This window comes from Zosterops lateralis (assembly GCF_965231275.1).
Source record: "Zosterops lateralis genome assembly, chromosome: 7".
Taxonomy (NCBI): Eukaryota; Metazoa; Chordata; class Aves; order Passeriformes; family Zosteropidae; genus Zosterops; species Zosterops lateralis.
The window spans coordinates 16,580,342-16,607,333 of NC_139767.1; the positions used below are offsets into that span (position 1 = coordinate 16,580,342).

The window sequence follows — 26,992 nt, forward strand, 5'->3', positions numbered from 1 at the left end:
ACCTGTCATGGGAGATGCAGCCAGTCCAAGGCATGCAGCTGCTTTCTGCTCAGTTTTAAGAGAGAAGGAAATGGCAGCCAAAACCTCATGACCATTGTATAACCAGTTCAAGCCATTCAGTGTTCCGACACTGAAATACATAGTCAAAAGAACGTATTTCAAAGTAAGAACACAATGGTTCCAACTAGCCAAACAGCATGACCTGGTTCCCAGTTGTGCCCATGACTTCCTGAGTGCACAAAGTTTGTTTCTGCCACCAGCATGTTCCTGGTAGTACTTTTGGAAAAGCATCAAGTACGACTGACACAGCAGAACAGAGCAGTACCATTTAATGCACTTGACGTAATACTAGTCAGATCAGTCCTTGCCTACACACAGGAACTCTCCCTTGAAAAGTTCAATGTTGCCAGAGTTTTTGGAGCACCACGGTGATATTTGTTTACTTTGGTATCATTGTCTCTACATGTACTAAGAATAATGTGGAGGCAGAAGCACCAAGACACGCCAGCCACAGGCTGCCAGTGTCCTTTTTCTATGAGAACCACATCCAGTAGATCAAAGTTCAGAAGCAATGTTAACATACTGGAAGTGGAAACAGTGAGGCAGACACTTATCTAGCAAATTAGTTTCTTAAATAAATAGCAGGACAAGCTGGGGATTAAAACTGGGAAACTACAGGAAGAAAAAAAATTATAATCAAAAAACCAAGGGTGAATGAGAGATAAAAGCAGGGGCAACACACACAAGATGAAGGACTGACAGCCAGAAGCTATTTTGACACAAAAATGGGAACTAAGATCACATGAGTTGGGTGCTAGAGAGCTCCAAGACATTTTTTTCACCCAACTTCTAAGTAAGTTTTAGCTGAGGCAGACAAACTTTAAGATCTCTAATGCGTGCTTTCATTCCCAGCCTAATAATTCTAACTGGTTTACAACTTTCTTCCATGTGTCCTGTCAAAAGGATCCCACTCATTAACTACACAGACATTAAATTTAGTAAAAAAGGCATTTAGAAAGATCAGAGATCAACTTTCAGTGTTTTATTTTTTTGAAAGATACAATAATTTTCCAAGGTCACTTAACAGTAAGTGGCATACAGGCTATTAAAATGGAAACGCTCATATAGACATTTCAGCTTAAATGTGCACAGAATATTCTACAACACAAAAACTGTATTTAACATTTTTTCTCACTCCGGAAGGATTTGGCAGCTTCAAAAAGCTAACACACATTTCCATTCTCAAAATCAATTTATTGAACAATGAGAAACCCAAAACTGCAACGTGATCCATCCCAAGCACCATGCTTATCTCAGCAAGGACTTCTTGGAAGATCGGGCTGCAATGGTAGAGCAGTCTTTGTCATGGCCCTCAAAGTACTGCTGCTCTATTCGCCGACAAAACGCTGTGAGATTACTGTAGTTCTTCACCTTTTCTGAGAGTTCGTCAGTGATTAGCTGAGTAGTAAGGATTGTGAACAGATGTCCAAACACCAGAGCATCTAATTCAGTTGGTCTGTAAAAAACAAAAGACACCAGGTATTTTGGAAGACAAGTCCTGGTCAAAAAATCCATGCTGTTCTGAGTAACCTTTAGGTAGCCATGCAGTCTAAGAATTGGGATGAAATCAAGCAAGACTAAACCAAATGTATGAAATCTGTGTATAGGGTATATTAAGAACCCTGCTTGTTCTCAGGATGGCATTTTTCTTGCTTTAGGAAGCTTGGAAATGTAGAAATAAAGTCTTAGGCAGACTTACTGATCTAGTTTCAAACCATGCTCCACCTTTTAGTCCAGTAACAAGTGGAAATGCTTATCAGGTGTTTTGTGGCTCTCCCTTTTCTTCTGCAAATGTGTATTAAAAAAATCCAACTATTATATTACAAGGGGGGGGGGGAAAAGGAGACAAGCGGAAGCTAACAACTCCCATTCCTTTTTTTTGTGCTCTGCAAGAGTTTGGAACTATTCAACCAACAAGAAAGGGAGTTCCATGGTAGCAGCAGCTGGCAACATCTCTTTTCTGAAAGGAGATTACACAGAAGAAAACAGATATTTTGGGAATGTTTTAGGTATGACCCTTCTGAATTGTCACCTTGGACCTTTAGGTAGTCTGTGTAAAAGTATTTTTTGTTTTTAATATATTAATAACTTCAGAGTCCCCCTTTACTAAGTTCATGAAGCTTTCCTAACTGGTTAAATTTCTGTCTTTTTACTTGTGGACCACTAAGCACTCTCCAGTGGAGATATGGACCCCTGCACAACAAACTTTTATCTGTCAGAAACAGGCTGATTTTCTTATTTACCTCCCAAAGACTCAAAGAAGTTACAGACTGAAAACTACTGGACTAAAAACACATACTTTTTTAGTAATATTTCTGACAGCTAAAAAATTTAAAGGTTGAAACTGTACCAAAAAAGCCTGGTGAACAACCAACCAACACCAATTCCCCAAGTTACAATTCTTTAGAAATATAGAAAGAAAATTTAAGAGGTACTATGTTCAATAATCAGAGGAGAAGATGCAATTGTAAATCGTCTTCTATAAGGCATATTTCTGTATCCTCTGAACTAACACTATCCAACTAGTCTCAACTTGGAACAGATTAATGCAGAGAAAAGACAAGTAACAGGAAAGTAACCAAATGCTGCCATTCGAAGACATCTCCCTGTTCAAATGTAGTAAACTGAAATCCAGACCTGAGCATTTCTATACTGATCTATGCACAGGAGACAAAAGGGAGCTAAGGTGATGTGATTTAAGCCTGCAACATTTCAAAAATAGTGAATTATTGGAAAGAAAAAAAAATTTAAAGAGTATATTGCATTTGAAAGAAACCAGTGAGAGCAGAGGACATTCCATGGAGGTCAGGTCATTTCTTTTTTCTCTCCTGGCAATGTGAATCTTGGTTTTCACTTTGTATTTAGTTCTTTGTGGACCAGCTAGCTTTTTCCCCAGTTCTTAGAACTCACAGGCACCTTCATGCTAATTCAGTTCATTCAGAACTGCTTCTGGTGTTAAGACAAGCTGTCCTGATCAGGTTGGCACAACATATATTCACTCCTCTAGCAGAGAATGTTACCCAAGAAATATAAGTAAAGCTTTAAACATATCATTTTTAATAAGAAACTAACTATAGAAAAATGTACATTTGTAGCCTACATAAGTTGGGGTAGAATCTGTAGAGAAGACAAGCAGGAGTAAAACAAAATCATAAATACAACAAACTTACAGAAGCTTTCCCTTAAAACCTTTAAATACTTATTTCTGAAATTTCATGCTTAGATTCCAGTCACACATTTGTATTTTTGCAACTAATCACACTGCATTAAAATAAAATAGGGGTTTTATATAAATACATTTGTTTGTATGTGGGTATATACCTATATCTCATATTGCTGGATGCAATATTTCAATGAAGAGTAACTTACTGCTTATTGAAGAAATATGGTTGTGTTCCTAATCTCTGGGAGAGAGCGTGACAGCACTGATCTACATCTTCAAGCACCTATGAAAACACACAAGAAACAAAGATCCATATTGTCAGGAAGTAACACCATTGCAAGAAATAAACTCCTTACTCTGTTTGCACCGACAGTGGGAACAAGGAACACAACATGTTAGAATATCAAAAGTCAGTCAAACTTGCACAGCAGGCAGGTAGCAAAGTGTTACTTAATCTAGTATTTGATGTAAGGCAATTCTGATTAAGTGCTTCCCATAACATTTATTACTAAGCTTAATGAAAGGTACTGACTTAAACCTCACAACCTGCCACAATCCCACAAAGAGTGCCTATCAGCATCATACAGGAAACAGGGCACAGAACTTAGAACCTATTTTCAGGACTATGGCCTAAACTAACACTGACAGAGTTGTACACTCATGGCAAAACATCCTTCCTCCCACCCCATCAGGTTGCACATAATTTAAGATTTACTGCTGTTGAAGGCAAATACCTGACTCCTGATAATGCTTAAAGTATAGAATGCTTAAAGTACATTTCAATACATTTGTTTCAGGAACATGCTACTCTCCAATGCCGATTAAAAAAAAAATCAAAATGAAAACAGGGTAAAAAATGAGGTTCACTTTTCCCACTTACCTGTTCAAGTGTCTTTCCAGCCCATCCGATGGCTTTCATCTTCCGCCTGACCTCCCACTGCTTCTGATAGGACAGAATGCGGTTTAGAGGCCACGGGTAAGGAGAGCCATACCTTGGGTGAGTGATCTTTGTTAAAAAACAGAAAGGTACTGTGTTACAATACAGGAAAATACAGATACCTCTTGAACAAACAGCTAGTATTTTAACATTTCTCTCAGAAAAGGAGTAGAAGAGAAAAGCATTTGTGTGTATGCTGTAACTATTTGTACAGAATCCACCATTTGCAGTGTAACTATTTAAAGCTATTATTTCAGAAACATAAACAAAACCTGTATCTATTCTGCAGTCAGCTCCCTCCAGTAACACAGCTTCCCTAAAACACGTATGCAAGTGAAATTAAAGTGAAAAGACTTTATCAGTAATGGTATAAACCCCCATGTTTCATTTATGAGTAGGGACTTGCAGTTGTGAGCAAAAGTGTTTTCTCATTAAATTTTAATTAGGATAAATGCTGTGGAACCACTCACCTCCTCTACTGTAACATCATCACACCACTGGAGATAGAGCTAGGAAAAGAAAGAACACTTACTAAAACTTCCTAATAAAGGAAAATACAGAGAGACAATTATTTTTCACTAGTAGTATTTTCTTTTCTAAATTAGATTAAAATTTCCATTTCTTCTCTTAGACCTTTGATGTACAAAAGAAATTAAAACTGGAAGTCAAAAGCCCAGTTTCTAGTCCTTACTTCCCCAGCACTAGAAGTATGCAGAGACCAAAAGCCTGCTCCTGTTGCCCACACCAGAGCCAGCTCAAGGCACAGGTGACCAGCCCTCAGCTCCTCAGTCACTGCATCCTCCCAGTGCTTCCAACACGGCTCCCACACCAGGACTGAGTCACCTGAACTGGCCACAGGCATGCAGCACAGAGGATCCCAGGTTCCCACTCTGCACAGTGTGACAATGGTGTGCCTGGCCAGCCAGGGGGTGTGGCAGGACCCCAGGAACCACTTTCTGGCATTTTCTGGTCAGTTACTTCTACAGCTGTGTGACACACTTGACATAGGTGAGGGGAATCACACATGGCTACAGGAACAGGTCAGCAAGCAATCCACAGTGTAAGAGCATTTATTCCTGCCTCCTTTCACCTCAAAAGCTGACGACCTAATCTAAGAACAGCATTATTTCCACTACAGGGAAAAATCCTAAAGCTTTCTTGCCTAAAGTCACTCATGTAAGAGTGTGGAGTAACTAGGGTTTGCTGTACCTCTGCTGTCAAGAGCATATTATTGACCAATTCCATGTAGGCCTTCATCTCAGCTTTTTGGACTTCATCCAATCCATCACTGAGAGAATGGCCCTAATGGGAAAAGAAAAAAGACACACATGTAAGAACGGGTATTGGAATATTCAGCAACATATGACCCAAGGATCTTTAACATCAGTGAGCTCTGACTCAGATCCTAACCTCTTACATAGTTCAATAACAAATTACATATGAAATTTTTTCATACAATATCCTTTTTTATTAAAACCAAATCATCATAATGTAACTAATCTGTAAGACATCTAAGCTAATCTACAAGAATTTTAGACTATTATCACTTATAGATGAACACACTTTGAGCACACAACCCCCTAGTTAGTGCATTTCTATGGCAAGAACTAAACACAAATTTACATCTGTGATAGAGATTCAACTTCTCAGTGAAAACATGGCATTTTTTAAAAATAGAGGAGAGGCCTGAGGGGTGGGAGAATAAAGACAAATTTGAATAGTATCTGACATTTCAGGATTTTAAACAGTCAATTCTGAGTTTTAAGACCTCTGAGACCCAGAAACAAAGCACGTAGAGAAACAGTCTCAGAAACTGGCATTGCTATGCAGCTATTCTGCATAGAATTTACTTGTAGATTTGAGGAAATGACAAAGAAAAACATTTTCACCTCACAAACTCCTGTTCCACGATACCTTTCTTTTAAAACAACACTAGATTCCTATATTGTTTTAACAAATTCAGTAACTCCAGAAAAGCACACTAAATCAGTGCAATGCTAAGCAGGATTAACATTCACTAATGAGTGAAAACAATGTACTATTACCTTGGCTTTTACAAACTGGACTATGGGCCCAAGTTCAGATACTACTTGATTTCCCACATGAATAAAGGGTACTTTGCCTGTAAAAGGAGAAATGTATTGTAGTAATGAGACAGAGGGTGGTGGGGAGAGAGAAGGGAACAAATGCAAACCTTCTCTGAATTATCATTAAACCAGTATAAAGAAAGGAAACAAGGTGAGTAAAAGTGAGTAAAAACAGCAAAGGACTCCAGGTGTAAGGACAAAAAGAATACATGTAATTCTGCCTACATTTAAAATTGAAGCAGTATCATTTTGCCTCTTGTGCTACTTGTTTTTGGAAGAAGAAGGAAGTGTTCAGACCTAAATCACAACATTAGATGCCAGAAAGTGTGGACATGAGGTGTGAGTAGCAGAGAAGCCACAGCATGTAGCTGTCACGAGCCCTAGTCCTGCACATGCAAGACGTTCCTGTGTGCCTGGATTCAGCATTTCAAAGCTCTGTTTACCAAAAATAATTAATATACCTGCATATTTTGCTGGGTTTTCACTCCTGCCAGGCAACTGTTGGTTTTGAGTATTTTTTAAAAGCCTCATTTCACTGCTTTAACCAAAAATATCAGTACCAGCAGTAGAACCCATATAGCTGGCAGACATATACTGACAGGCACTCTCATATGGCTGTCATCAGCCAGAGCCAGGTAATCAGTAAATATGGAGCTCCTCACACAACAAAAATCTGGGACTGAGTGCGAGGATCGCCAGACTTTGGCACTCTGCATTCTGTAATTTTTTCTGATTTTTAGGCAATATTCTGAAGCTGGCATCTGGGCATTTTTAGGCAGTCCAACAAAAATAGGCTGTGTACCTTTCTAATATTTAACTTTTTGATGGTGGGTTTGGATTTTATTCCAGACAGTCTTATGGATCCAAGGGAGATTTAAAATCACCTGTCACCCTTAACAGTGACAATGCACCCTTTGGTCTCCTGTATCCTGGCCATCAACTCTCACACAGAGTAACAAAAGAGAACCTTTCTCCAGTATTGTTTTGCTCCAGCAACAGGAAAATGTAACAGCATTTCCTGGAACATTCCCTGGATGCAGAATAAAGCCACTCTTGGACACACATGTCTTTCTGCTTGAGGACATTTGAGAGGTTTCCACCAGTCACTGAACTGTGTGAACACTTTATACAGGTACTGTTACATATTGTGCCAATGTTACTTTGCATTTCACTGTTTTGATTGTTTGCAGAGGAGAAACTGCACTGGAGAGGAGGGGGAAAGGCAACCCACACGCAGTAGCACTGCCCGCCTGTTATCAGCGAGACAAGGCGTAGTTGCCATGGTATCAAAACGGAGGTGGAACACAGTAATCTAAATGAAGGCCACACTTACCAGATGGGGACATGTACTCGGCGTTTGCCCTGCAAATCACCCGGATTGGCAGATTGCACATTTGCAAAAAGGCCTGGAAACAAAGAGTCGCATTTGAAAAGCATTAATACACCAGTGGCAAACAAATGTGGTTCTCAACACATATGACTGTGTTAGCTGGTTCCTAGCACACACTTATGAACTATAGTTCCTCCCATACTGTTTTTAGCAAGAAATAAGAAGGATAAGTAAAAGAAAAACAAAGGTGTTTTAACTTCATTAGACAACTGTTCATCATTCAAACACTGACTGGAATCCTTCTAATGCAGTTTCATCTATTTTTACTGCTTTTTCAAGATGGCCAAAGAAGCAGCATCTGACAAACACAATTAGTGCTGTGGCTGTACAAAACTGAGTGACATTTTGCCCTGTTTGAAAATCAGAGTACTCATTTCTCTCCTGGCTAAAGCCGGCTAGTCAAGGTAATGTTGTGTAACATGGCAAACACATATGGCACCTTCCCACATTATAATTACAATAGCTGCCAGAAACTTTGCTCCATGATACTGTCAAAGCACAAGTCTGGTTTGGGACAAAGTAGTATTTTTAATTTATGGGATTCATGGAGAGCATTAGTGATCAATTTACCATTTCCTTCTATCTGTGTTCTTAGATTCAAAGCTTTCTTAGAAGGATAACAATTTCTTTAGCATCTTCCACTACCAAAAATCCATAGGCTGTTTCTGTTGAAATGCCAAAACGTCAAGAAAAATATTTGCAGCTTGCAAAGAATATGGCAAACAAGGAATCTCTTAATCTCTAGAGACTCACTCAGCTCAGTCCTATCATTCATTTTGTCTCTGCAATTAGACAGGTCACAATTCCAGATTCCAAATTATTCTATTGCCTATTTATACAACATGACTTGAGGTAAAAAAGGCCTAGAGCAATAAGGCTCCCACCATGAAGAAAAATGCTGCTGTAACACAGCACCTTCTACACAAGCCACCTCCCTGCTCTTCAGATTGCAGGATCTGGCAGTAAACCACACTCTCACCGCTTCAGCTGCTTAGACTCTATTCACACACATGAAAGCAACCTTAACATTTGCTCATCTCTGCACCAGATGAAACCTTAAGTCATGAACTAACTCTGTCATCAGCCCTGTTCCTAACTTTGTGGTTTCTGTAGTATCAAGGAAACAAAAATAACCCCCAACAGCTCCTCTCCTCTCACCTGTGCTCTTCAAGGCTTTTATTTCCAAACTCTAAACCAATCCAGGGGAAAAAAAAAATGTTGGTCTTTTTCCCACCAAACTCAAGAATTGCCAATCCATTATGATATTTGGCTCCTGCACATTTAGATGAACTGACTCAAATCCGAATCTCAATTTAAAGAAAGCAATTATGGTCACAAACTGCTACACAAGACATTCATTACAGGTGACAAGAGCCCGCTTCAGAATTGTGATAGCTCTACAAAATGCATCAGAAACATAGAGTTCTACATCTTTTGACTAAGCCTAGCTAACTTAAAGCTCTGCAAGGGAGCCAATTACTATATATACACATACAGACAGAGACATAGACAGATACATACAGTAGTAGTCATGGTCAACATCAGCCAAATAATTCAAGTCCTGCACTATTAAACAAGAAATTGGCCTCCAGAATGTTTCATCTGAAACTGAATCTCTATTACTGCTTAAGGATGCAGCCATCACAAAGAAAATACAAGGCACTGACCACATTTGACAGCACATCACTTACCAAGCCTGTGCTCCCATCAGAATACATCAAAAATTGAGTATCTTGCTACCCTGGCACCACAAACTCCATGCAAACAGTAAGAATACCCAAAGGATTCAGTAATTTAAGGCATTGGTCTAAGTCCTAGATCTCTTCTTTTTCCTGCTAGCTCTGCAGGACCTGGCAATGTCCATGCTGCTCCAGCTGCTGTTACATGTATCATGCCTTCTACCCAAATGGGGCTTCATATGCAACTTCTTCAGAAGGAGTTAAGAGACAAGAATGCAGACTTTAGTTTAGATCACGTACATGATCCTGCACCACTGCAGGACACCAAAAATATACACCAACTCAACTGGTACACAGCCTTCACTCTTCTGAAACCTCTACCAGTAGCTAACACCATATTCACAACAGTGCTGTGCTGCAGTGGAACAGATGGCACCAAACAACAGCTCCAAAGAATTTCATCACTGGTCTAGGCTTGCTGAATTAATTTCTTTCACAGTAAGGCACTAAATTAACTCTGCAATTCTACAGAGATGAATTTTGTAACTGCCATGTACTATTCAGGCTGCAAATTTAGAAGAAAAAGAAAGTCTGAATTGCACTGTAGTTAGGGCAACACATTAATAAGTGAAAAGTTTGCAAATGCAGAGACACATTTAAGCAACGAAAGGTGAATCAGAGAACTATTTTTACTTTTTCATATCAGCCTATCAAAAATTAGACATGCTTGCAGAACACTTAGGTTACACGAGTTGCTTCAGATTACTGCCAACTGTACACTGTATTGTACATAAGCTCCTATGTAACACAAGGTTTCTAAAAAAAATTGTTTGTGACTCTGAAAATCGTTTGTTTAGTTTTCATCACATCTGACCTTTCTTTCTCTTTTTCTCTTCAATAAATGTCCACTGACCAGGGAATATCAACGCTTATTACACTGGAGGGGAAATTCCACCTCAGTCTCTGGCCTAGTAAAAAGGGGATTGAGAATATGCTGACATTTTGTAATTTCAAAAATAAACTGGGTTCATGTGCCTTTGTGAACTTTGTAAAGAAAAGGATGAACTAGATTTGAGCTCTACAGTGGAAATAAATATTAGCTGCATAAAAATGTTTGCTACTCTTCATTATAGAGCACAGATTCTAATAATGTTAGAAATCATTTAGTCTAGCCTCAGTTAAAAAAAATCAAAATTAAAAAAAAATTAAGAAGACTCTAAAGTAAACACCAAATCAAAAACCTAAGAAAACTTCATTGGAATAGTCATCTTCAATTCTGATGAATGCTTCATTAAATGGGAGACCAGAACTGACTCTGAGAAGAATGATTCAGGCTTAAAACTGGATAAACCCATGCAGTACTGAATTTACACATCAGTCTTCCTTTGAGGTTCTGAAACAGTGACCATTGACTAGTGGAGCTGCCCCTTCAGCAGCTTTACAAAGCTTCTTCCAGAAACTCCCTTCAGCATCCCCATGCTATGACCTGTTCCACTTCATTATATTTACTATATATTCCACTTCATCATATTCAGTATATTTAGGATTGGCTTTAAGATTAGTGATGATAATCCTAAATGTAGTGTAGTATGTAATTTTAATAGTATAACCTAAATATAATATACAGTCAACCTAAGAAAAGAATGTTTTAAAAAACCCTGCAATTACATCTTTAAAAAGACAGAACAGGGAATAAAAAGACCAGTAGGTCTGACTATTACGAGATGTAACTTGTACCCAAAGCATGAGCTGCTCAACTTTAAGTGCTCCTTACATAATGTTCTGCAGCAAAATAAAGGAAAGGTCCATAGTATAAGACAAATTTAATCCTCATTGGATCTAAACTGCTTAACTAATCATTAACTAGAGAAGTAGGCCAGTATCTACTTCTTGCTTCAGCTAAAACAAATGGTCTACTGGACACCCTTCAAGTCAACTAAAAAATTCATGTGAATTAGTAAAAGAAGATAGTGTTATCCCAATTAGGAGGGCTCGGCCTAAGAAATATGCCTTGCAATTTGCATTACTATGAGTACTTACATTCTTTCATTGATGTAACTGACAGGCTTTGGAAATTATTAGCATTAACAAGACAGGTGGGTTTGACTTTTCAAGCACAGTGAATGCATTCCATATTTACAGAAATTAAGAGTTTCTTTTAGAAAAAAAAACATGGACAAGGATCATGACCAATGCATTCCTATAAATATCCATTGCCAGAAAATCTTGAAATTTTTTTCTGATGCATTCAACAAGGTATGCTAGACATTAGACAATAACTGATGTTAGACAGTAAGTGCCATGAACTATTACCAAAAAAGTTGAAACTGGAACAGATCAAAGAAATCCTAGAGAGAGAATACAGGACAAAGCAGCAGTTTCTCTGAGTCTTTATCTCATTACACACTTTAGCCCTGTGATCAAGGGAGGATTTGTTCCCTTTCTGACCACTCACGCAGAATGTCAAGAACCAGCACATTTGGTGTGCAGATGGTATGAGACCACCATGGCTTCCAACTCTGATAAAAGATGCCACGGAACACTGATTACTTCAGCTCAGAACATCTTGTTTCCCTTTGGGTACCTCACATACACAGTCTGAGCAGGCAAGTTACCCTTGCTTTACTTGTGAGAGAAATCTTTTTCTGTGAGCAAATGGGAGTGTGCTCAGCTCCTCTGAGTGCTTTTGGGCAAGAGATTGAAGGCTGAAACCACCCCAGTGCAGTTTTATTGAGATTTATGAAGATATCAACACCCCTTCAAAGTGACAGCATCAAAAGCTGAGCAATCTGAAACATCAAGGGCCCAGGCTTATTCTAGTACATCAGAGATTATTGTTAACATCATAAATTTGGCTGATCAACGTAAAAAAGGACTGAAAGGGGCCAACTGAATTCCAAGTAACACACAAGCTAGTTAATGACACCCTTGTGAAAATTCGCCCAAAAATGGCAAGCAAGACAGTAACAGTGAAACTAGAAAAAGGACATTTAACTGAGCACAGCCTGTCCTACCTCACAAAGATGCCTGTAGTGCCAAGTAACAGCATTAAATTTCCAGCTCCCTTCTCCTCTGGGGAAAAAAGTGTACTACCAAGGAATGAAGAGGGTGACACTACAGGCCTCAATCTGGATCTTCTCCAGCACTGGAAGAACAAAGTGTGTCCTTTCTTTGGATGAGGTTAATGTAAGAAACAGATAAAGGCATTAAAAAATAAAGATTTGGCTTAATAGGGTCTGTCAGCTTCTCTCCCACATGTGTTTTCTGACTCTTTCCTGCAGTCTAACGGTCTCCTGTCTCACAGCCTCTCAGCCTCTCTATCTGTAGCATTACCTAACACCCAGAAAGTGAAGGAAGAAATGCGAAAAATACATTTTTAGCAATTATCTTTTTCCAGACTGAAACCAGTAAGTCTACAGTGCTACCATTCCCCCTATGCACCTTGTTTTTAATGGGAGACTCTAAATGTAGATAGAAATGGAAGGTTTCTACACACCCATGAGGAGAAAGGGGTAAGAGGGAGGCAAACAGATGCAACAAGATGAATAATGCGTGTCCTTCCCTACCTTCCCAATACTTGCTGTTATAAAGTAGGGAAGAAAGAGTTGTGGACAATGAATTGAAGTATGGGGGAAGCCTCTCAGTGCCTTTTCTGCCCCACTGCACACTGATCCACACAGGACTACAGCTTGTATTGCAGTGCCTTATACTCGCAGAGAACAGCGTGAGCCACTCTGTTTTCAAAATCAGGTGGAACAAGCAAGTTCATATTTTTGCTGTGTGAGAATGAGGTATTGGTAACTATGTGAACAGGGCTGATAGGAAGGTTTGAGGTGACACTTGTAACAAAATTAATCAAGTATCTTATGCCTATCATTCATTTCAATCATGGCAGGTGACACCTCCAGCCAGAATTACGGAGTATATTTACAACAGGACACAATCCATGTAAGGCCTGCTTCTTCTTACAGCCCACCTACTTTAAAATTCAAAAGTAGGATGTTGGATTTCAATTACCTAAAAAAACAATCAGAGCAATCACCTTTGTGATGATTTGGCATAGTTCAAAAGCCCAGAGCCCAGAAACTACAGCCAGACACAGGACAACTCACCCCACCCTTCCCTTTCTCCTCCCTCCCCACCCTCCTCTTCTCACACGAGTGACATTCCCATCTCTGCTGCTGCCACCCCCAGAACAATGCAAGAATGGGGCACCACTGTGTCTTCTTCTGATGACAAGTATGGAAAGTGACCGTGCATGAAATGCAATGGGAAGGCATAGGAGAAGGGACAGAGGAATTTTTTTATTTATTCCTAGAGTTAATTGGTTTAGGTATGATTTTTACTCTTGCTCTCCCTTCCTCTTTGCCCTTCCCAGCTAAGGACACCATCAGTTGGACACACAACATGCATCAGGCAGCAAATCATCCTGTCAGAGCTCCATCACAATGCCCTCCTCTTCTCCTACAGTTTCCTCCCACAGAAACACATATGAGCAAACACACACTCATTAAAAATGAGTTACAACTTCAAGTAAATCATATCCAGATTGCAGTTTCTGAGATCAGAGGCAAAAATGAAATTACTTATGCCAAGACTCAAATAGTTCACAATTTACGTCGCCACATGAGGAACACTATTTTCAGATGGCACAGTCCAGGCTTCATTTGAAGAAGATATATTCATGATTAGTTTTTAATAAAGAATGAGCCATTCCAAGCCATCTCTTATTCAGCAGCACTTCTAAAGGCACTTACACAACATGCTGCTAGGAAGAAAAGAGTGAAAGAGTGAAATGCATTTTCTGATTTCATTTTTATGTTATTTCATGAGCATACAATGGACAGTATGTGATGACAACTAAGAGTTATTCTCTACTTTATTGCAGGAACACATTTTAAAATTAAAACCCATGAGCAAATCTACAGAATAATTCAGTTTTCATATCAAACAGCTGCAGTCCCTGTAACTGAAATAGTGTGTCTAAGGTTATAAATGAAAACTGTTCAGTATCATTGCTTGAGTGACAGATTAAATTCCTAATCCAGTTATGGTAATGGCCACATGTGTAGTTTAACATAAATTAAGATCTTAATTATATTTGTGACTATTTTAAACAAAATAACAAATTCCTCTGTACCTGTGAATGTAATTTATAGCAAAGCCACGTTCATTCTCCAAAACAATCTATTTTATACTGCATCATGGCACTGCTCTAATGGTATAATGTAATTCTTGTTGTAGAATGTAGAAAGAGGGGATTCACTGGTAGCACAGAGGTTTTGAAGATAAATGAAGATTCTATTCATTCAGAGGTAATTTCATCTTAGAACTACATGAAAGATGTTTCACTCACAAACAGTACCTGTATAGCTTGAGATTTAAGCATGTTTTCAGCAACAACACAATGCTGCTAGATTGATTATGTTGATACTGCATTTCTCATCATGAAGAATTCCAGCTTTTATTCTCTTTTTTAAAAAAGGGATTGGCAGATTTTCATTTCAGTACCAAGCTTTTGTTTAAGACTCAGCAACAAGTTCAAATTTCTGCTAATGTTTTGTCTAGAGAAAAACCAAACCACAATTCATACACACACACACAAAGAAAAAAATCACAAGTCTGTCAAGGGCAATTAATCATGTATGATTTACACATTTATTTGATTACTTGTTGAAGTAAATAAGCAATTGGTCTGTGTAGCACAATTTTAAATTGCCCAAACTTCCTTCTGTCATTCAGGGCTAAGAACAGACAATTCTAAAAGCACTTCCCTGGAATATGTTAAGACCACTTACAAGTACATTGACTGCACAAGCAATTAATACCTATTTTAACAAAATGAGCTGCAGGCTCTCTAACCTCAGGACAGCTGTTAGAATTTCCATATTTCTGAACATTTTAGACAGCCTTTTGAGCAAGACTATGAGACTAACTGCATAAAGATTCCAGAAGAACCTGTCATAAAAGAGGCAGTCTCAACATCCACATTCCTCTTCCTGACAAGTTGGAACAGTGCAAGAGATGCTTTGAGCTGCCATTTGAGGCAAGAGGCCTGGCAGAGTGAGCTGAATTAACCCCCTCCCTCCTACTTGGCCACATTACTTGCACCCAGGCACTAAACAAAATGGCTTTTCCTGCACCAGGTATCACTAAGGAGACAGAGCCTGGACAGACCCTCTGCTTCAAACTGAAATATACTCTCCTATGGTAATTCAGTTTTAATCTACTTCTAACTCCATTTTCCTCTCCTTAAAGCTGTGGCATTGTTTTGCTATTGAGATATATTTGTGTACTGGTTTTGGTGGCTTTTTTTTTGCTGTGATAAGCCTGATAAGCAGAAATGCTGTATCATGGTAGCTGTACAATAAATACATGGAGAATGGTTTTAACCACGAGGCATGCTGCTCAGGAGGTGTGGTTTCATTAGCATTGATGGGAAGAGAGCTGAGTGTCCCACAAGAACAGAGACTTCATTCTGTTACCATCTCCTTTCAATAGCTGGATAATTATTACTGATTAGTATTTTCCCTTGACTTTAATTAATCTGCAGTGAAAATAAAATTTCATTCAATATCAAGGCTTTGCAGCCCAAGATCAAGTGGACTTGGCTGTATAATACACTACTTCAAGTTAACAAACAAGGAGTGCAAATCCAAGAGGTACCAGAGATAATGTACTTGCTACTTGAAGTTATGTTGTAATTTCAGAGAATACAAAGAATCTGAACCCAGCAAAAGACAAAGAAATTGCTAAATTAGTCTGTTTCCAAAATAAACAATGAGCAGAAGAGAAATTTAAAAAAAAAAAAAAAAAAAAAAAAAAAAACACCACACCAACCAAACAAAAATAAACAACCCTACCAGAATTAACAGAGAAGTTCCACAAGATGAGAAGGATTTTTGTGTTTGGTTGGCTTTTAACTACTAAAGGCACCAGCACAGTTACTCAGCAATTCCCAGAAGACTCTGTCATCCCTTCTCTCATCTGACATGTGGCTATTAAGAGTCCAGATTTTATTGCACAATGAGAAGTTGTAAGACTAATCATTATTAAAACAGCAAGACTCAACCAACTTTCTATATTCAACCTGCAGCCCTCTCTACTCATTAATTACATCTGCAGTGAGAGTAGCTTGCTCTGCTGTCTGCTTGATCTGCTCCGTTAACAAGAAGTACATGAAATGCCATCTGCGTCACAGGGTTGGCAACTTTAAAACAGTCAAGTTTTACTCTGACTAATTACTCACTATGGCACTGGATTGTATGCATTATTTTATGTGTAGATATCAGTATGTCCCTCTGAGATCAGCTTTACAAAGGGGTGCTACAAGGAGATTTTATAAAATACCTGAAAGATTGGCTGCAGCACATTCAGTCGTGCTGTTAAACCATGTTTCTTAAAGATTTGATGGTGGCTGATTCCACATGCTCTTTTGACTCAAATTTCTCATGTTTTCACACCATGAAAGTTCAACAGCCATAAACAAGCTATATTTCTGCTGTGGTGATATTGATGTGCCCCAAACCAGTAACAGGGGGAAAAAGAATGACAGTAGTAGGAAAAAAGTCCCAGGTACCAGGTTCTATTTCTCCTCCTATTCCCCATTCCCAAATTTTCCTTTGAGAAAGACACATAACCCCCAACTCCTACCACCCCCTCAAAAAAACAAAAAAAAACAAAAAAAACAAAACAAAACAAAACAAAACAAAACAAAAAAAAAAAAAAAAGCAAACAGACAAACAGGCTCTCATCAAAATAAAAAGCAAATTCCTTATGCAAAACACACTGATGTATTTAAACCTCTCTGATCACTACATATCATTTCAAAATGGATCAGAGACACCAAAAATAGTTATTCTTTCTCTGTCACAACCATGTTACACAGATTCTTAAAAACTGATACAATTCCCCAATACAGAATTATTCTATAAAGTTTAAGATCAGATATCTACCAGAGCCATATTTATAGTCATGGCTACTATCAGCTGTCCAGCTAGAGAATATTGAAGAAAAACAAGGATTTTTAATATATTATAGTTAATTTATCATCTAAGTGACATGTGTAGGATAACAATGTACTAGAAACAGTAAAGAAAAATGATGCATTAGAAAAGGAAATTTTAGGGTTATTTTATTGGTGAATTGGGGAGGGAGGGGCTGTCTTTTAACTACAAGCCACACATACACATATCATCAGACAGGAAGAAAATTCACAAGAACCCCCAAAAATACAGTTGCTCAGGTAAAAAGGAACACTGAGATCAAGTAAGCAACAGAAAAAAATATTACTGTGAAGCACAATATAAAACATACTACTCAAACAAATAAACACCGCCCCATTTATTAGGTGTACAGAGATGATTCCTCTTTCCAGCAAAGGATAAAGCTATCTTCTTACTGTGATTGTATTTATTCTTAGAACTATCTCCTAGAGTGCCAGACAGGAAGGAAAAAAGTTAAGAGATCCTGGAAGTAACTACCATGATCAAATGATCCTAACCTTTTTACCAGTAACACCAGTTACAATCTCCAAGTTTCCCATTTTTGGTGAATGAGATGTGGCCTCTTTGGACAGCTCTCAGAGACTGCTTGCTGAAGCTCCTCTGAGCTAGACCACACACAAAAAGCAAGAAGCAGGAGAACAGTGCAACCCCCCGCTAAGCAAAGCAGCCACAAAATTGCTTTGAAGGACAAGAACCTTACAGACATCCTGATCCCCACCACTCTGACAGCCAGGCCTTTGCTACTAATGGGGAAAACGTCCCCTTGAGATTTGGGGGTTACTGAACCTAACAGGTTAATGGAGATTACATGGACTTCACAGCCACAGAGGTGCTATTAAGTCAATTAGAGGTGCAAGTTTGTCAATTATATGGACTATTTCTAAAAACCACATTGGAGCTCCAGTCTCAACACAATGATGAAATTGAAAAAAACCTACCAGAGACATAGAAAGAGGTGATGCTCACAGCATGAAGCAAACATGCCCTGAGTTTGGGGCAGTACCAGCTATGAGAATTAAATGACTGGTAAATATCATGCAAGATGCTACAAGACAAACATGCATAGCAAGTGACAAAAGTTCATGAACCTTGCACAGTTCCCACAGTAGGCAGGCAAGTAAATACTGTACAGAGACCAACATAAACAGGAATAGAAGGAGCAGCACTCTACATAAGACTTTCAAAATCCTCAAATCCTTTAGGCTCTGGCACTTCAATAACAATGTAAAGCAAAGCAGAGGCAGGACGTAAGTAATTGGTTTTGGCAGAAATAATTCTTAAATTCATCTTTTAGCTCAATACAGTTACGTTAGCTAGATAATAATTTTTTTAAAAATTGCATTAACATCTTTAGTTTAGAAAATATGACATTTTACCTGAACAGCAAGGGAAGATGCATTATCAGACAGCAAAATTTGTTCCTCTGTTGAAAGAAAAAATAAAGAAGAAGCAAAAAATAAATCACACAATTACAAAAAAACAGTGCCCATTTAGCTACTGACCTGTAACTGTAAACCATTCTGGGTTGTATTTCTTATGCATAAAACAAGTAGCACATATATAATTACTATGCAGCTGAACTAAAAAATCTATTACATGAATATTAAAAAACAGGAAAAAAAAAAAAACACAATTTTTTTCTCCTGTAAATGCAATTGCACTTACCATATATTACCACCAATGTTCAATAAAAAACACTACAAGAAAAAAAAAAACAAGTGCCTGACTTTTATGCCAATTACTCTCCTTCTAATCAAAGTTAAATAAAATCGCATCTTCATACCTCCTCTGGCTAAAAAGTAAAAGTATTCAGAAACCTATAAAAGCAGCTTGCAGCTAATATTGCACACTGTGTCTAGGTCTGTCACACAAAAGAAAGATGACAAGTTCACTGCAATAAAAATTCCATGCTTAGAAGACTAGAGCTGCTACCTATTAGTCTTCATTACTTTGCAGTCTTCTGACAACTGTAGCAGGCTGCTGAGCCCCAAATGGGGGCCATAATGTGATCTGATGATATATGAAGAGCTGCTAAAGGGAGAGTGAACCATCCTAGCCTATACATTTTAACAGTTCCTTTTTACTGAGAGCCCACTTTACCACAAGACTTCAAAAATCTGCTGCCTCAGCTATTGGTGCAGTAAATCTGCCAATTGTGCCTGCAACCACATCATTTTACACTGGCTACAGCAACCAATATAATGAGTCAATAATAAACCAAGGACCTTATAGGCCATGAATAGCTGGTTTATATTGGCAGATGCAAGTATAACTAAAACCTCTGACCAAACAAAAAACACAAAGGACTATTTTGACAGTTTCTGTGCTTCCTTGCAGTTAATTATCTTAGTGCATATTTAATGTGTTTTCTAAAAATAAAGTAATTATTAATTGCCAAAACCAGTGTACCTACCCTTCAGTTGCTGATACAACGCAGCATTTTCAGGCCAAGGCTCTGCGGCTGTGGAAAGAGAAGAAATTAATTAAGCAAGCTGAATATCAATGTGCTTGCAATTGCTAACTGAACACGAATGTTACCCAGAGAAAGAACTCAGACTGCAAAGATGCTGATGCAATATTTAACCTGCCCCAAAAATGTCCCACTGGCACTCTCTTCTCTTGTACTTTTCTCCTGCTCACAGAGGGACATCACAGAGAAGAAAGCCCCAGAATGTAATGTTGCAAGATGAGCTAAAATTCAAGCTATGTTACAGAATGGCCTTGTAATTCTGAAGCAACTGATGCAGATATTTTCCCACCACCATAAAGATATCCTTGTGCACATTCCCATCCTAATTCTGGCCACTCCCAAGAGCAAGTACTTATTAAGGTACTAAACCAAGAATTCTGGAGAGAACAGAACAAGACACAGAGGAGAGAGGCACAAGCCTCCAAACAAAGTGTGAAGAATGCTTTGGGGAAATGAAAAAGCTTTCTGCCTTTTAAAATTGTGTCCTCATGGTCCTATGCAATACTCACAGAGCCAGGAGCCCGGGCATGCCAAAACTCTCCCCACCAGGATGACCAGAGCTGCCTATTGCTTTAAGTTATGTACTGCTCAACCCTAAAATGGGAATGTCAATACACATTCAAGAAACTGAATCATCTGTTCAAAACAGTGGAGCAGTTGTTAAGAAATGAGGCTAGGAAATAAAAGACAATCACATCCGCCAGTTGAAAACCATTGCATGTAATCAATCATACACTATTTGAATGTAAGGGAAGGCAAAAATAATAATCAGCACCAATTTACTGTTAATGGTAGCAGTAAGGTAACAGTTCATCACATTTTTTGTATCCATGACATTCCCTGTTAATGTCTGATTAAAAATCTGTTTTTAAATATCAGTTCAAACCTTGCATTCTACCTAAAATAGCCATTTGTAAACAAAATTTATGCTCTGATCATGTAAATTATTTTAAAGCAATAGTATCTATAAATAGCTATGTGTGGATCAAGCATAAATGTGTCACTGGCTTAAGTAAGGCTGTGTATCTTTGCCTTTAGAACTGAAACTAAAAAAAATCCACAATTTTCTAACTATCATTCCTTTTGGATACTCATGAAGTATCAACTTTATGGAAATCACACAGAATGTAAAGCTTAAAACACTGTACACAGTTTAGTGAAGGTCACTGCTTCTAACATTAAGGCATAGAGCCTATCAGAGTGATACTAGTATGGGCATGAGAAAGCAACTAATCACATTTAAGTGTCATGAAAAAATGTTTTATGTTTTATTGTAGCAGCTATTGGTTTTACACCCATCATTAAAGTTTTGCCCTGGAGTAAAAATTCTTGAGGTGGAAGTACACTTACATCTTTAAATAAAAAGAAACTAAGATAGTGTCTGCAGTACTACAACTTAGGCATTTAAAATAATTCATCTAATATACATTTCTTCAAGTCCACTGAAGTCTTGCAGGAGCAAATAGAATGAGGAAATTAAGAATGTCAGTACTGTATTTTAGCAAACTTGTAAGTTCTGGACTCTGAGATACTTACAGAAATAACTAAGTGACAAAGTTACAATGATTTGTGAATGCTCCAGCCAAAAAGTGAAAACATCCTTTTTACATGTCCAAAAGGGTACAGAGAGCTTCAACTGCATGAGCCCATTCCTACTGAAACTTTTTTGCCTAATCCTCCTCTGACTGAAATGTCAGATTTATAACTAAATCTTGGATTCCAGCCTAAACTGGAAGTCACCTATTTTTCATGCAAGCACATGGCTGAAATATTTTTGGAGCACAAGAAATCAAGCAAACTTTTCCTTCTCCAACAAAAGAGCCAGGTACATTTCAAGAAATTCAGATTCTAATTCCAGTGTGATTTTGGCACTAAACTATATGCAGCCATGGAGATACAGAGATATAATACACACACACACCCCAGCTTCTTGGCACACAATCTAAAACCACACTGCTGCTAAGGCATGCCATATCCATGCTATGAACTAAAATACAAGTAGAAGATTCTTTTTATCTTTTTTTGCCCTTTTCAGCTTAAATCTTACTTCCACAATCTACTGATCACACACATATTTTCATGAACCATATCTGCTGACCCTAATTTTATTAGTGATGATATGAAGTCTTTATCCCACAGCGCTAGTATACAAGAGCAGACACCCAGCTTGAGGGAAAGCAAGGACAAGGGTAGTTTAAAGCCTTTCATTCACTCATTCACAGTTTAGTTGTGCACCAATATATGTTTCTGATGAGTAAACAAAACAAGGACAAACAGCCAAATTAAAATCTCAGCCTTCATTATGAGTACACCTTAAACTCCAAATTTCAGCAGTTGTAAGAAAATGAGTAATACACCCTGCACCTGGCACCTGACTGTCTCCAGAGAGTGGTCACAGTTCTGACCATGTTTGGATGAGGTAGACATTCATGCTCCCAAGCCTTGAACCAAAGTCTTCAGTTCCCTGTGTGCAAAGCAGATCAAGGATTCCACTATTTCTATACAGACTGGATTTTAAAACTATCCTAGAAAATAAACAAATTCTGCAGTATGCATTCAGAATTGCATGCAGATCATGTTCAGCAATACCAGAGGTACAAATACCTGTGTAATACTCTGGAAATCAAATAATTAAATACCTATTCACTATCTGTCCCATACCTTACAATTTCTACACATTCTCCCTCATCCAAGATGTCAAAATATGAAACATTTATTTCTGATGAAGCAAGAAGTTTAAATACACCCTGCTACATAAGAGGTCCAGGTTCATAAGGTACAATCTAAATTAAAGTCCAAGCTTCCATGCTGCCTTTGATTAGTTCCAAGGTGCAAACAGGCCGCTAAGGGAGACCAGAGCCCTGCTGGGGAAGAGAGGAGGAGGAATCACTGAAGGGTTGTCACATGTCTCCACAAGAGGAGAAAGTGTGTAACATCTTTAATGTGTGGCAATGACTCTTGCCTTATGAATGTAGGTGAAGACATAATTTGTAGAATAATAGGCACTAATATTACACGCTGCTTCAGTTCTGTCATATTTCCAATCCATCAAGTTGATTAATGCTATAATAACTCCTCACAAACTTATCATTTGTGCACTAATGAAGTCAAATCCAGTTTATCCTTCGGCAACTATAATCTTCTGGTCTGTAGATGTTCATTTCCCTGCTAACCACGGCTACTGTGGCACCCAGTATATAAAGAGAAAATTAACAAATGTGATGTCAATTCGACTTCAGAAGCTTTCAACACAGAATCACATTTATGTGTTAGATCCTACGCAACAGACATTTTTATCATTAGCTGCTCACAGGATGAAATAACTGCCTGGAAGCATGCCTTACAGGAACAGCTTCTCTACATTTCTTAGGAATAAGGAACTATTTCGTTCTTCCTTCTGCCTCCATAATCAGAGGAATTACTATTGTGTGGTTTTCAATGGGTCTGTCTCTCAGGCTTGCAGTCTTTAGTAAAAATTGCTTTCCCACCCTACTGAAACTTTTCCCATGATTAACAAATTCAAATGTTTAGTCTTTCATGTGGATTGTCTGCTGTTCAGGACAATCAAATCTCATACTATTGTCTTTCCCTACTTTTCCTCTACCACACTGCTTGTTGATTAAAACAATAATGCCAGTTATAGGAAACAGCTTATGGGAATCAATCTGTGGGATTATTCCCCTCCTCCACTGCCCCCTGCCCCCCCTTAACATTGTTTGAAAAGGGCTTGAGTTCAAAAGTAACAGGGAAATGAGAATTAAAAGGACATGGACACAGAAAACATCACTACATAAGCCTTGTTTATCCTGGGTGCTGAGAATTCAGCAGACACAGCACCCCAACAAGTGGGGAAGTCATACTGTGCAAGCAAACCTACACCAAATCTTCTTTGGTTTTGTAGATGACTAAAAATGCATGAAAATTTCACTAAGCTCAATGTATTTGTTAGTCTAAGTGTTTTACTTATTAACAGCTTAGCATAGAAAATGCTAAAGATTTCAAAGTGATAACAGCGTCCTTAGTTGTCAAATTAGAAGAAAATTCTGTGAACTGGTGTGTTGGATGTTCCCAGTGGTTTTAAGTACTCAGGTTTGTAACTATTAAAACAGATTCCTAACTCCTCACCTGTCATATCAGAGAATGACTTAGAAAAAACGTAATTTTTGCTCTTCGAAAAAATCTTTCAAAGCACAGAATGAGTCATGACAGTCACATCAAATTCTTTGCCACTAAAGGTATATTGCACTAGGTGCCCTTTTCAGGTTTTCACATTGTGTGAAAGGTTTTACTTGAGCAATATTAAGACCAGAGAGAGACATTCAAATAGCAATTTAATTCCAATGTTTCCAGATGTTTTCAGACTGACATTTCAATAATAAGGCTTTATTTACCCAAATACTTTTGGGCCAGTAAGAGAAAAGAATACATACATGCTGTAAGAAGACATACTCAAGAGCATTAAACCCCACTATCAGCAGGGGATCAGCAGCTCACCTGAAGCCTACACATCTCAGCTCCAACAAAAGCTCTCAGGACATGCTACACTTGCACAGCGGTGAATTTTAATTCAAAGAATGAGAGGCTGCACTAACATTTCCTCAGTGAAGTCTGTTCAAGAGGAAGCATCACATCACCAAGACGTTCTACAGTGCCTCAGACCCACCAATTCTTTGTCTGGGCTGTTTAGAATCTGTTTATGAGTGCACAACACTTGGTTTCAGCTTCTACACTCTGAATTACTGGGAAACTCTTCATCCTGTGCCAGTGCTGCCAGGATGTACCGGGGAAACAAACATTTTTATCCACCTTCCCTGAGCAGCTTCATGATGATGAAAGAGATGTAATGAAATAAATGGTTTACAGTTATGCCTTTAATCCTCTTACTTAAAAAATAAGACGCTGACTGTGAGAATGAGAAGACAAAATACTTTGCATGTTAAATTGTGGAATATGCTAAACAACAATTTAGCAATTTCAGTGGTCTAGTATGAATAGCCAGTTTCAGCAGTAGGACAGGCAGTGTGATTTCTCCTGTAGTCTGCCACTAGTGTAGCTTGTGGCATTCTTGAATACCAGTCACAGACAAAAGCCAGAGACCTCTAGATCCAGGCATCAAGATGTTCCCTCCTGAATGAGAAATGAAGTCATCAAGTTAAAAGTTTCTTAAAAAAACACCCAACTTGAAATAAGGCTGTTCCCAGCTCTCAGCAATACCAAAGACTGTTGGGACAAGAGTATTTTTGGAAGGCAATGCAAATAGAAGTGTTTTTCTGTTACAAAAGTAGCCTATGCCTAAGGCTACTAATCAGTAAATCAAGATAATTTCTGCCCCAAATCTCCTCTAAACTAAAATTCACTATATTCTCAGTTTGCCATCAATTTATTCTTTCATACCTTCTGTTTCTGCAAATGCAGTATTGAGTTGACCAACAATCTCTTCCATACACTTCACTGTGTGGTGTTGTGTAGGCAAGGCTAGGACCTGGCCTGGGAATATTCGACCTTCTTTGACACAGCAATTTCATTAAATGTTATGAAGTTGTTATGGATCATATAAAAATAAAGACTACTCCTTCTCTAAAATCACCACATTTGCATGGATCACTTTCCTTTTTGTTACATTTTTCTTAAACACTTTGATATTAAACTTACATTAAAAAGGAGGAAAGCTAAAACATCTGTATTTACCAGTTTGGTTCACATGGCATTAAAGGCCTGCTAAAAGAGCCAAGAGGCAATATATCCTCTATTAAAAACAAGCAAACAAAAATACTTGGCATTAATCTGAATCACTGATTGCAGTATTACAGCTGGAGAGATTAACTTACACATTATTTTCACATAGTTTCCTTTAGCCTCTCCCTAGGTACAGATTTGATTAAAATATAATGAGGATTCTTAAAACTGCTTTTTTCACAAGGGTAAACACTAAAAAGAAATTCAGTCTTACATCTGAGCAACATCTATATCCAGCAATATTCCTTACAAGTCTCTGAATGTCATGAAGCAAACATCACAACAATCAGCAGGAAAAGTTACCCCTTTGTGATTTCCGAAGACTGGTGATATGGTGGGGACCTGCTGCTCAGTGTCAAAGAACCACAGAATATTCTGAGCTGGAAGGGACCACAGTGTCCTAAATGTAGTAACCAAAAGAAAAACACATGGAAAGCTATTCCCCAGACTGCAGAAGGAAGGAGGATTATAAGACACTTGATGTTAAAATGCATGAAAGAAGAATCAGTTCACACTCTTAACAAAAAAATACAAATCTGTATTTTCAAGCAGCAATACACTGTTTAAAAAGAAAATGCCAGGAACTGATGCGTTTCTAGTATTCAGGAAATAAGTGGAGGGGTACATTTTGACTAATACAGTGAAGCTGTAGCCACGTTGGAACCAAAGCAGTTAAACGTCTGTATCTCATACATTAAGAGTGATCAATAAAGGAAGTATGAGAAAGTTGTGAATTAGCTTCCTTAAGACCCACCAGTTCAACCCACCCACACTGAGTACACATCAATTTCATGTAATTGCCTGATCCTGTAAACTAAAAAAGGCCAAGAAAAAATGAAAGCATCAGCAACTCCCTGGCTCTGCTGACAAAGGACCAAAACACATTTCATAGTGTCTTGCCAAATGAAAACCAACTTTCACACTAGTTAAACACTATGCATTAAATCATGTATCAAATAATTACATCATTTACTTAAATCTGTCCCTGGCCTCCTTTGTAGAGACATCACAATTCAGATAAAACATGACTGTTCAGTAATTATTGATTGAGCAGATAGTCAGTGTAAAGACTCAATCTCAGCAGCAATTCTCAAACTTGAGTTTCCTGTAGCTGTACCACTATGAGAGTCAGCATGCAACATTACTGCAGCAGCCATTTTACATGACATAATCTGCTTCTTCACCTTCCAAGAAAGCTATTAATTGCATGTATTTAAGCATTAGTTCAATTCTGTTACTGTCTTTAAGTTGACTTTCAAGAGTGTACACATCTGTGGTTCAACTCTCTAGGGTACTTAGCACTCTTGCTGCTAGGGCAGGCCACAGGAGGGAGGTCCTGTCAGGAGACAAGGCCAAAAAAGTCTCAAGAAAATCAAATCCATAAATAAAAGTTGTTCCTAAATCAACATCTGGATTACTTCAGAAAAATCAGAGAGCATGCCAGCTAAATGATCTCAAAAGATT

The 26,992-nt window shown here is 38.2% G+C and overlaps 1 protein-coding gene across 1 annotated transcript in view; it reads right to left on the minus strand.

Moving 5' to 3' along the window:
• Positions 1-1,027: 1,027 nt before the first annotated feature.
• MTX2 (metaxin 2) overlaps positions 1,028-26,992 on the minus strand; it is a 31,749-nt gene continuing 5,784 nt past the window's right edge. The window contains exons 2-10 of the mRNA XM_083865108.1: positions 19,736-19,783; positions 18,699-18,745; positions 7,581-7,653; positions 6,206-6,282; positions 5,370-5,462; positions 4,631-4,669; positions 4,104-4,229; positions 3,430-3,506; positions 1,028-1,516 (exon numbers count right to left, since the gene is read on the minus strand). Of these exons, the coding sequence (XP_083721234.1) occupies positions 1,309-1,516; positions 3,430-3,506; positions 4,104-4,229; positions 4,631-4,669; positions 5,370-5,462; positions 6,206-6,282; positions 7,581-7,653; positions 18,699-18,745; positions 19,736-19,783 (788 nt within the window). The 3' untranslated portion in view covers positions 1,028-1,308. The remainder of the gene's footprint in view (positions 1,517-3,429; positions 3,507-4,103; positions 4,230-4,630; positions 4,670-5,369; positions 5,463-6,205; positions 6,283-7,580; positions 7,654-18,698; positions 18,746-19,735; positions 19,784-26,992) is intronic.